At 40.8% G+C, this 12280-nt stretch overlaps 1 protein-coding gene across 1 annotated transcript in view; it reads right to left on the bottom strand.

Annotated features, from left to right (window-relative positions):
• Positions 1-12280, bottom strand: part of CARMIL2 (capping protein regulator and myosin 1 linker 2) — a 54482-nt gene that overhangs the window by 28104 nt on the left and 14098 nt on the right. Inside the window, exons 8-20 of the mRNA XM_089540800.1 lie at positions 11711-11784; positions 10912-10987; positions 10092-10180; positions 9578-9672; positions 8097-8183; positions 7447-7556; positions 6102-6179; positions 4911-4987; positions 4177-4281; positions 2791-2860; positions 1905-1986; positions 1166-1262; positions 642-699 (exon numbers count right to left, since the gene is read on the bottom strand). Of these exons, the coding sequence (XP_089396926.1) occupies positions 642-699; positions 1166-1262; positions 1905-1986; positions 2791-2860; positions 4177-4281; positions 4911-4987; positions 6102-6179; positions 7447-7556; positions 8097-8183; positions 9578-9672; positions 10092-10180; positions 10912-10987; positions 11711-11784 (1098 nt within the window). The remainder of the gene's footprint in view (positions 1-641; positions 700-1165; positions 1263-1904; positions 1987-2790; positions 2861-4176; positions 4282-4910; positions 4988-6101; positions 6180-7446; positions 7557-8096; positions 8184-9577; positions 9673-10091; positions 10181-10911; positions 10988-11710; positions 11785-12280) is intronic.

The raw sequence follows: 12280 nt of genomic DNA, 5'->3' as shown, positions 1-12280 counted from the left end.
ATAAATTGACATCACAAATATGCCGAGGGCAGGTTTTGGAGTCAAAATTATGAATTTGGATATGACCCATGGATACGTCAAGGATAAAACTTAGGGGCCTGTAACAAAGGATGTAAATAATGAAGCAAGGGAAAATAATGCCAAAGAACTTGCAAAGTTTTGGCAGGCATAACTGTTTGTATTCGCCATAAAGGCTGGATAGATGGGATAGTAGAGGGAGGGCAGTGCTTCTTTTAGGTGGTCCCAGGACAGACTGAGATCTTGCTTTTTGCCACTCTACTCAGAGAATTCCTTAAAAAAAAGAGAGAGTTAAAGTACGGTACTTCCATAGTTATATACTTGTATACATGTACTTATGTGCTGATATACATTGACCCGTGGATAAGTCAACCCAGGTTTTTGGGGTTAATTTTTTAACTAAAATTTCTAGACTCATACGTAAGTATATACAGTATTTAGAATTCTCTGCCAGAAAACTCTAGTGCCTCACTAAACTACAAGTCCTTATATTCTGTAACCATGGCAGTTAAACTGGGATACATGTGCTATAACTGTGTGCTGTCAAAGAGATTTGAGAAGCCATTTTGCCCCAGACAGGCTGAAACACAGGTGCTGAAGCTGTTCTGGAAGTTCATACTTACACAGTCATCATCCTGAGTTAGCTGAACAATCCGATGCAGAGTATCAGCCAAGGTGGCCCTAGAAGGGAAAGAAGTTAGAGAGGCTAGTGGTTCTCCTATTTTAAATCTGGGTTCATATAATTGGTTAGTGGGTTCCTGATGGCTGCCTCATAGTGGCTCACTGGACATATGCAAAACACATGAAACAGAAAATTTAACTGCTGCAGAATACTACCCTCATGTTGTTGAGTGAGCCCAAGCAATTAGAACAAATCATTCCAATCTTATGCAATCTGCTCTGGAAGCCGGTTTGTTTCTGCCCTCAAATTTAAGGGCCTCCTTAAATGATGTCCCTTGTATAAAATGGCAAAATCAAGATTTGCTCTTTGGAATGTATATATTTTAAAGATATTTTCAAACCACGGATACTTGGATCAATGGATAAAAATATCCATGGATATGGAGGGCTGACTGTATTTGTGGTTTTTTTTTAAAAAAAACTTTGTGGATTTTCAAAAAATGCCAATGGAGAGTTAAATGCTTACCTAGAGCGGATATTAAAGTTCCTCCCTAGAGCAACATGTTTGATGGACCTGCTTCTGCTGACAGCCAACACCAATGTCACCATGTCAGAATCAAACCCTGTAGAAAACAATTGTTCATGCAAGAACTACAATGCATGCATAATCTTATACCAGTGTTTCTCAATCTACTTGGTGTGGGAGAGTGGCAATTCTCCCTCCTCCAACAAGGTAGAGAAATGTTTAAAAGGCATGCCAAACGTGGGTCTAGGATTGTACTGTATGTGTTCCCCTTGGCTAGAACTGATTCTTTCCTGAACAGTTACTGAGTACTAGAGGCCAATGACTTACAAACTGACACTTTGAATAGCAGAAGTTTAGTAGAGCTTACATTTTTATTTATTTATTTTATTTTATTTTATTTTATTTTATTTTATTTTATTTTATTTTATTTTATTGTGGTATTTATATCCCGCTCTCCAAAGGTAGGTTACATTTGGGATAACAACTGCCAGATTTTGGAAATCCTAGACCCACATTTGGCAAGCCTTTTAAATGTTTACTACACCCACTATGCATCAGACTTCATGAGTTCACCAAGTAATTAAATAAGTAAATATCCCATCTTCAGGCCAATCAAGGTATATATTAGTTCCAAAAATTCAGATATGGCTCAGCAGATTGGAAACTGCTAGACAGCTCATGGACTCTCTTATTCCCAAATCAAGCTGAACTGTCATGACAAGGAACTGCAAAGACTTACCATTGTCACATAAATTCAAGTCACTGATTGAACTGGCATCTGACACAAGATCCTGGATCACCTGAGCACCTGCCGATCGCAACTTTGCAGAGAAGACAAGAGATATTTTAAACTGTAAGACCACAGGAAGATCCCTGTCAGATCATATCAACAGTCCTGTTTCCCACAACGGACAATCAGATTCCTTTAGGATCTTGAGACATGTGGCGTCAATGTCTCCTCCTCTCTCTGCTATTCCAGAACAACTAGGTTTTCCTTTGTTTTACTTTCTTATCCTTTTTTGTTGTTAAACTGCATTAATACAACTCCAAAATTGCATTTAAAAAACCAAATGCACATACACACAAGACACGCTGGATAGGGCATAGTGAACAAAGGTGGGTCTAAGGACGCGGGGGAAGAGGGTGCAACAGTCCTATTGGACTAATGAAGGCATTTATGCTATGAAGTGCACCCAGTCCAGTATGTATGCCTTTATTGATGCAAATGTGATGAGAATGAGGATTGTGTGATAAAGTCCAAACTTTGTTTAAAAAACATACGAGGTTTAATGATGTTTTTGCACTTTTAAGCAACTTATATGAACATCATTTAATTCATTTTCTTTTTCCATTCATCTACCGTAAATATGGTGCTTAACATTCTTGTGTTATGTTCTGAAAAATGCTGCCTGCGAACAGAAATCTCACATCTCTGATCTTCACACCAACGTTATCAGATACTGTATTTCCCTTTGGACAGTTCCACCTGTTCTCAACTTGAAGTAGCTAAACCTTGCCAAAAATGCCTGGACACTTCTGTCATGTCAGACACAATATCTGTGCCTTCCCCTTCATGTTCTCTGACAACACACACTAGACGCTCTTTCAGGAAAATCACTTCTTACCTCACAGCTACTGAGGTCCAACTTCAAGCCACTCAACTGGACATTATATGCCAAACCCTGAAGCAAGGCTCTGTAATAAACCAGAAAGATAGCGAGTGCAGGGTCAGCCTTAGTCCAGTGATGGAGAATGGCTCTGCAGCCCTCTGAAAAATTCAGATCTCTTTCACATGCTCTCTACCAACCCTTGAAGTTTATCATCCTGCCTCCTTGGATGCTTAAAACATTCACAGTATTCTTTAGATTGGAGTGAACAATCATTTAGTAAAGCATCAATGTCTAATACCAGCCAGCCAGGAGCCTCTTTGGAAGGCTGCAGATGAGGCATGAAGGCCCTCACCCCATTGTTGCCTTTCAGTAAATGGTGCTCAGTGACAAACAGTCGCTTCTCAAAGTTGAAGTGAGCCAGCTTTTTCTGCCAAGATCTGCATTCACAGAGGCTTCCACCATTCCTGAGTATCGGCCATACTGTTTGGGACTTCTGGGAGAAGTAGTGCAAACCATTAGGAGGACCAAAGGTTGAGAACCACTGCACCACATGTATATCTTGTCATAAATAAAGCCAAAGCCAACATTGATAATGATAGATAATGCCGGCTCTTTGTTTCTAAGAAACTCAAGTTGACATGTGACATTATGAAGTGCAATAAATATTTGTTAAATAGCCAAAACAAGGGCTATATGTAGCCTAGGGCCGCAGGTTGTGGAACTCATCCTGACAAGGTTTCTTCCCTGTGTGCATCCCAATTTTGAGACGGTCAAGGGCTCGATCTAGATGGGCCTTTGTGGCGCCCCCGTCACTTGCTAGGGGTTGGCCGAGGGCGCACTGCCCATATTGGCCTCACCCCTAGCATGTGATGGGGGAGCCAAAATGGCCACGCCCTGTACACATGGGTGGCGCCATTTTGATGCGTCTGATGCCGCAAGTGCACTATTGGTGCATTGAGGCATCACAAACGCACCGCATTAAGAACCTGCTTTTTGTGGGGTTTTTTTGCTCCGCAGGGAAGCCCTGCGGTCTGGAGGCTGCGGCTTACCCACGGAGCAAACCAGGGCAGCGGGAGACCACCCTTTTTGGGTGGTCTGTATCCCACCATAGATACCCTTCTTGGTTGTCTAGCAAGCAAACTTCTATTCTGGCATTTTAATTTTTTTTTAAAAAATAATCTGATACAGTATCTTAATTTTCATTTATGAATTCTCTGTTCATTAAACAATCTCAAAGAAACCCTTTGAGACTGATCACTCGTGAAGAAGGAATAAAGGCTGAGAAGATAATTATTTTCACAAATATCCCCATCAGACCATGGCAAAGATGGGACTTGCATCCAGATCCCTATTCTTCTCTCTCTCCCTTTATGTCCCATGGAAGTCTGTTCCAATTCTTACCTCAAAGCTTCAGGTGGTAGTTTGGTTCCAGCCAGTGAAACATATTGGAGGGCAGATACCTTGCTGAAGAAATTGCTAATTGCAAGAGGAACCACCTTGTTCTTCCTGAAAAGAGAGATAGGCTATTAAATATTGCAGGGAGGTATTGTGATACATAACTTCTGGAAATGGGTCAGTTTATTAAAAGATAACTCCACCAAAGCTCTCAGAATGAATCAGGACCAAGGAGAGATAAGCCATACAGAGGAAACACCCAAATCACATCAAGGACAATTTCCTAATCAAAGTACCAGAAAAATTGGGAGGCCTTCGTGCCCCCCCCCCTTACATTGGACCTATCCCTCCAATCTTGGACTCTCCACAATTGCAAACTGGTCCTCAAAGTGGATGAAGACAAAGAGTCCAAAATGATGTTTGGCTTGAACCACTCACTTGACAGTGCCTATTTGGGAACCATAGTACGTACAATGAAGATCAGATCCCACTAGTACAAGCAGAAGAGGTGGAGGTAGCTAGGCTAGGTAAGTGAACTTACAATTTCTGCCTGCAAGCTAATAGTATCATAGAGCTGGAAGAGACCATAAGGGCCATCCAGTCCAACCCCAATCTGTCTTGCAGAAACTCACAATCAAAGCATCCCCTACAGATGGCCATCCAGCCTCTGTTTAAAGACCTCCAAGGAAGGAGACTCCACCACTCTCCAAGAAGTACGTTTCAAGATTCCAAGCTCTTACTTGTGAGAGTAAACATTCTTGGAAAGGTTGAGATGGACAAGTTTCTCGCAGCATCCACTAGCCAAGGCATCAAAGATCTGGGAACAGAAGACGAAACAGCCATAAGTAAAGTTGGTGAAGGAAACAAGCAAACCTCAGTCTGTAAACGAAGCAGCAGCTCAAATAAGAAACCTAGCCAATAGATTAGCATCGTTTCATCATATCATGTGCCTGGAAAAGTTACTTTTGGGTATTACAACTCCCAGAAGCTCTAAGCTAGTATGTCTTTGGGAAAGAGATGTTTGCCTGGGGCCTCTCTTCTCTTGCAGTTCCAAAGGAATATTATGTTGTGAAATCAAAGGCTTTCATGGGCGGCATCCATAGTTTTTTGTGGTTTTTTGGGCTATGTGTCCATGTTCTAGAAGAGTTTACTCCTGTTGTTTTTCCAGCCACAGATGCTGGTGAAACGTCAGGAATAAACTCTTCTAGAACATGGACACATAGCCTGAAAAACCCACAAAAAACTATGAATATTATGTTATCTGTGCTAGAGACACACTTACTCCTCCCCTACCTTATTAACTATCCAAGCCTTGGAGCCAGAAGTATTGTAGTGAGGGGCAAAAAGACCCTCTCCCATAGAACAGCCAGGTGATAAATTTGTTGTTTTTGTTATGTTATTTAAAATCAACATCACCTTATTTCAGCTCTATCATAAGGGTTTCCTGTTAAGATTTGTTTTAAATCACTTTAATACTGTCAATACTTTAATTCCATTTTAATGTTCACTTTTTGGTGTGGTTTTAGCTTTTTTTTAAAAAAAGGTAAACCTCCTTGAGTCCTTGACTTTTGGGGGGAAAGCCAGGATATCGTTATGTTGTTGGTATTGACATTATTATTGTTGTTCAAAAGTAGTATACTATTGTCAGCCGTTAAATATAGCATGTAATATATCGATATTCCCTGTGTGTGATATATCAGTATTCCTTGATGGTCTCCCATCCAAGTACTAACCAGGTCTGATGTGCTTAGTGTCCAAAATCAAACTGGATCTAGTGCCTCCTTCAGGTATGTATAGGTGATAAATACAGGTGTCTAATAGATTTAATGTTACAGTCTTACCACATTTAAAACCCAGGTGTTTGTCAGTTACCCCCCCCCCCCGCCAAATGTTTGAGAAGTGTAAGAAAGCAACCTCTGCCAGATGCTCACCACATCCAAAGCACAGCCTGTCCCAGAAAGATCAAGGTGACCTAAAGCATTTGAGTGAGTCAGGAAAGAAAACAAGCCCTGGAAAAGAGACAATAGACCTTCAGCTTGTTGAGAGGAAATTTAGTGTGGCTCATAGATGATGAGGATTACTATAATGCACCCTAGCCTATAATTGACTTTGAAAAGCACATGGAAGCTTCTACAGGTCTAAAAGATCATTGCTAGATTGTTGTATGTGATACCATACCTATTAGATCTTTACTGGTTATCTTTCCTCTTCTAACCTCAGTCCAAGGCTCTGTCTTACCTTTAAAGCTGTAAATAGTTTATGGTGGGGGTACTTTAAGAACTGAAGGGATTGCCGTTTTTATGGATACAACCAAAGCAATCTCTCAACCATAAAGAAACTATTACGCCTAAAAGATGCCCATCCAACCTCGGCTAAAAGATTCCAAAGATGGAGAGTGCAGCACCCTTTGAGGCAATCCATTCTATTGTCAAACAGCTTTTACAGTGAAGAAGTTCTCCCTAATGTTATATAATCTGAAGGCAAACCAGAGTATGTCTTAGTGGAATCTTCTTTCTTATAATCTGAATCCATTGGTTCATGTTCTCATCCCCAGAAAACAAGCTTACTCCATCTTCTACATGACTTTCCTTCAGATATTTAAAGATGCCTATCATGTAACTTCTCAAAGCTAAGCATATTCAGCTCCATATGTTGTTCCTCATAAGGTTGGTGTCCAGACCTTTAATAATCTTTGTTGCCCTTCTCTGTACATTTTTCATATGGTAGATGTAGTTCCATTCTAAATATATACATATAATATCTAGAGAACATCCAGCTCTGATTAAGTAGACCAGATCTGTATTACTAGCTCTAAATAACTGAATGGAATTTAACTGGGCATCCTCAGTATCCCAAGTGGCTCTTGGTTAGCGGCATGAACCACCACCAACTAAAGCAGCTTCACAAGCTCACAATGGTACTAAATCTTTACACTTTGACCTGTTAATAACTTTGTAACCTCCACCAACTGATGGGTAAACCAGGCCACCATGACAGGGTTTTGGAGGCAGCAAAATAAGGTCAGTTCTGGGACAGGAAGTAGACAAAATATTTAAAAAGTCTCTCTGCAAAGTAAAGAATGGCACTTTGGAGCAGCGTATGGTTGGAAAGATTAAGACGAACTGGAGGCCTCATTTTAGGAAGACAAGCAGTATTGAGACTGAGGAGTATGCCCTTGACTCCCTGACTGTGTCTGACTCTAAGGAGCACAGAAGCCATACATACATACCTACATACATACATACTAGATGGCCCCTCAATGTTATTTATACTCACACTTGTGCCTTCGGTGGTCAAGCTACCTGGGTTCCCAGAGAGGTTCAGGTGGCACAGAGTGGTTCTGAATAACCCATTGGAAGCTAAAGAAAGGCCAAGGGCATTCATTCCTGGGAAAGAGAAATGAAGATGGAATTGAAGGGGATGCAAATGCCAAGTTATGTGGAGGTCCAAGAGAGTGAGACATACAGATACAGAGCAGTGCCACTCTCCTTCATTTCAGAATTGGTCCTGCTTAGCTTGTATTCTGGCTCATAAAATTCAGTATGTAGCAGAGAACTAACATTTCATCTATTGCAGGAAAACAGATGGGCACAGGCAAAATATATGAGCAATGGGTGTCAGAGGCTAACTGGGCCAGCAAGAACTTCCCCCAGCCACTCCACCATTAGCCAAAGTGAGGATACTACCTTAGACATCTGGTCTGGGTAAACCATGGCAATTAAAGTGGGGTCAGTCAGGATTATTTCTGCAGTGTGGATGCAGCCATAGGAGCTACCAGCAATCGCTGGGTAGCCCTGTGAAGGAGCCGTTATCTGAAATGTCAGCTTTGCACCAACTGACAGCCCTCTTTGCAACTTCATGTCACTTTTGTTCAGTGTTATCATCCCAAATCTTCTACAGAATGCAAGCAGTCATTTCTTCTGTACCTTTCGGAGTCAAGGAGGTCTTGGCAAGGTTCAAGCTTTGGAGGCTCTTGATCTGTTGCTCAAACTTTTGGCTCAAAGCAATTATGCCTAAGGAGAGAATAAAGCAACCAAAGTAATCAAACCTGAGTAGTTGTGGGATGCAACCAAATCACAAATACACCAACATTGTTGACATTTTTCCAGCTAGGCAGCTCCCAGTGCTACCTAACATTATGCTTCCCTTGAAAACTAATGGTGAAATTGCAATTGACTTTCCCTGTTTCTACATCCTTCATGTATCATTCACACCAGTGGATGTGATATAGCCGTATGGTTGGGGAAATGTGAGCCATCCCAATAATTTGATTTGCACTACAGTGCTGATTTATTTAAAAGGGACTGCCTGATGGTTTCATGTTTTTTTTAAAATGTTTAAAATAAATATTTCCATTTTTTTAAAAAAATTAAGAACACTTTAATTAGAAGTGATTGGGATGGGGGAATAACATGTTTTCAAAATGGCAGTGACTGAAAAGGCCATGGGTACTTAAAAAATTAAAAGAAACTCGATAACGCATTCTCTAATTAAGTGCCACTGGGAAAATATTTTTTTACAGATATATATGGGGGGGGGGAAGTGAGTGCTAATTCAAAAATAAATTATTAACAAATAGAAACTGATATATATACTAATAGAAACAAAACAAACTGTGATACAACAACAACAACAATAATAACAATAATAATAATTGATTTCTATTCCACCTTTTCCCAATGGGAATCAAAGTGGATTACAGCAGATATTTAAAACACATGACAGTTAAAATAGCAATCAAGATTAAAAAATTCCATTTCCCTATCCTCCCACCAATCATATAACAATTGAGCAAAGATCTCTGAAGGCAGAACTTAACAGCTTTAGCAACTGCAGGTTCTAAAGAGAGAAGCAAGATGTTCACACCTAGGTAACCACAGCGAGAGGGTATAGAGATGAAATGAATCAACCCAGAACAAAAACAGTCCTGTTTGGGCATTTTTTACCCAACTCCATGGAAACAGAATTACATGATGTAAAGATATGGACTGTGCTTGATAACCCTTCCTCCTTCCATCGTATTCCCTCTGCTTTCTTCCATTATCACCCACACACTGGAGAGGTAGAATCTGCAGCAGGGAGTCTGGTCTACTTGGAATTGCTATGCCTGTTGCAACTTATTTGAACCCTGCTTGCACAAGATTCTAGGTTGTATATGAGTAGGTGCTGGGTATATTTCACAAGTAGTTGAGTAGAAATAAGTAGCTTCTCTCCTGCAGACCTTTGCCTTCCAACATGTGGAGAACCAATGTGAACGCAGAAGAAGTGTGAATAGGTCTTGTTTCATCCTTCGCGTGGTTCTAGTCAAGAGTGGGTTGAATGCTTTAACAGGGCTAATAGAACAAGTTCATGATTATAGAGAACCGATTTACATGAAGTATTGGCTGACAGATCAAGAATGCACTACCTCGGTCTTCCAGCAGATTTCTGGAGAGATTAATGGTGTTTAAGGCAGAGTCTGGATGATCATGGAGTGCCTGGGCCATCTCTTCAGCAAACTCACTGCAAGGGAAAAAGTTGTCATACAATAAGCCCCACCACCCTCTGGAAGTGCAAGACAAAGGGTACAGATATTGTGGTTCAACACAACTCTGTGATTACTAGGGATCAATCCCTTACTTGCGCTTTATTTCTAAAGCACAGTCTGCTGTCAAGGAGATACCTCTGTTCTCTTTTGAGTTTTACAGCTGTAAATCCCTTCAAATTACACTGGATAAAAGCAGAACCCTACCACCATAATCTGTATCAATATGTTATGGACCTCTGGGCTAATCAGCATAAAAGACGCTCCTCTGTCTGTGAGATATCTCATCTCATTCTGAAGAAAGAGAGCTATGAAGACCACCTAAAGCTCATGGTAGAAAGGTATAGGATATAAATGTGCCTTAGAAACAGATCAAACACCAGGGCCCTTTGCTTACAACTTCAAGTTGCAGTTTTCCAGCACCAACTCTTCCAAAGTCACTGAGTGACTGAGCACAAGAAGGATCTGCTCCTGAACATCCAGATTCTGTAACATGAGAAAAAGATACTGTCAAGCCTTGAAAGAATAGGTTCAAGTAGAAACATTACTTCAGATAACGGAAAGAGACATGGGCATTTCTCAAATTACTGATAAATAGCTATTGAAAATATAATAAACCATAGACCTCTTGTTAAGCAATAATCCATATAAAATGTTAATAACCTGCAGTAAATCTCAGCATGAGATACTATCTCTGCCTCTTTATTCTCCCTTTCTTTCTTGGGAGATTATCACACGGTGAAAAGGAGGGGACTGAAACAGATTGCTCCTGTCCTTATCGCGCAACCACACAAACTTTATCATACAACATCACACTTATTGTGTCATTATTCCATCTTTATGCTGTCCTTATTGCACAATTGCGCAAAGATTATCAGACGATGTTGCACTTATCCTGTCCTTCTCCCATCAGTGAAGTAGAATGGCCCCGTCACTTTGTATTAATGGGAGTTTCCATTAATACGCAGAGATTGGGCCATTCCACTTAGAATCATAGAATCATAGAGTTGGAATCATAGAACTTTTCACTTAATGGTAGCAGGGGTTAATATGAACTATTCTTCATGAAAAGCATATAATCTGCCCCCTCACCAGTAGTCCTACCCTTCACACCAGCTCCTTTTTACCATTTACACATTACAACAATTTTTGTCAAAACCTGCAACCAGCACAACTGGGGCATTCTTGGTCTCTTCCCCTCACTCTGCTGCACTCACCAGTTTGCAGTCCTTACAACTCAGGGCTGTGAACCACTGATTAGAAGACAAGACAGCCACACTAAGAGCCACATCCCTGCAACAGAACAAAGGAGCACTGTGGTCACAGTCAGTGTGGAAAAAACACTACCAGTATATCTGCAGTCAACAATATAATAAACTTGAGCAGGAGAAGAATGGGATTGTACCATAGCTGATCCTACAGGAGCTCTATATCTTTGTCTACAATAGGCAAAGTTAACAGCAGCTCATGTATAAGTTGAGGGCAAATTTTGTTTTTTGCTATGACCTGTGGATAGGTCGAGGCCTGGTAAAATTTAGGGGCAGATAGCAAAGGACCTAAAGGATGAAGCAAAGCAAAACAATGTCAAAGAACTTACAAAATTCCATCAGACATAACTGTTTGTGCTCACTCTTAAGGCTGGATGGATGAGAGAGTAGAGGGACCCAGTGCTTCCAGCACAGATTATGCTCTTGCTTTTCACCAGGGGATGAATCCTTCTTTTAAATAAGAGTTAAGATACAGTACTTACATTGACCCATGGATAAGTCGACTCAGGTTTTTTGGGTCAGTTTTTGATCTAAATTTCTAGACTTATACATGAGCATATACAATACGCTATTTGTCAAGTTGTTTGGAATTGCTCCCAGACGACATACCACTACTGGATCTACATACAGTTGTTCTCTCCTTCCCAGAAGCTCTAAATCTCCATTTGTTACTTCTCTATTGTGCAGATTTCTGTGTGCTCACTCCCCATTATCCCTAAACAGACTATATCCCTCTCTGTAGACTCACTGGCTGGGCAGGTGGTTGAAATCCCGTAAATCGAACTCTCTGCATCCTTGGTTGTGATAAATATTGTCCACATCCTGCAAAAGAAACAGATTGCCACATTGTGAGCAGGAGAGATATCATTTGGTTGGTTCACAAAATTATACAGAGGCTAGTCAGACAGTAGCACTCTCTGGCCTTTCCAAGGTCTGCTTTGTGTTCCCCTAGAAAAGCACACTGTTTATAGAGAAGCTCAGCCATCCTGATTTTCTCATGTCTAATGTTTTTATTGTTAACAGCAACTCAGAGCAGTGCATTTACTTAACAATGCAAGCCTCTCTTATAAGGGGCTGCAAATCAGTATGCTGACCCAGATTCTTGGAATACCTGTGTCTGACAACTACAGTGGGCCCTCCACACTCACTGGGGTTAGGGGTGCAGGAACCTCATGAAAGTGGAGAAACCACAATTTTTTTAAAAAACTGTTTTTTAAACTGAGCAAACACCTCTCTAGGAATCTGTAGGGCCTCCAATTCACCTCTTGTCCTGGTTCACCAAACACCCACATAGACTGGCTGAGAGGGAACCGAGTGT

The sequence above is a fragment of the Sceloporus occidentalis genome, unplaced genomic scaffold (assembly GCF_023333645.1).
Source record: "Sceloporus occidentalis isolate IW3139 unplaced genomic scaffold, rSceOcc1.0.p SCAF_10, whole genome shotgun sequence".
NCBI lineage: Eukaryota > Metazoa > Chordata > Lepidosauria > Squamata > Phrynosomatidae > Sceloporus > Sceloporus occidentalis.
Note: the sequence above shows the minus strand (reverse complement) of the source record. Positions and strands in the feature narration are given on the sequence as shown.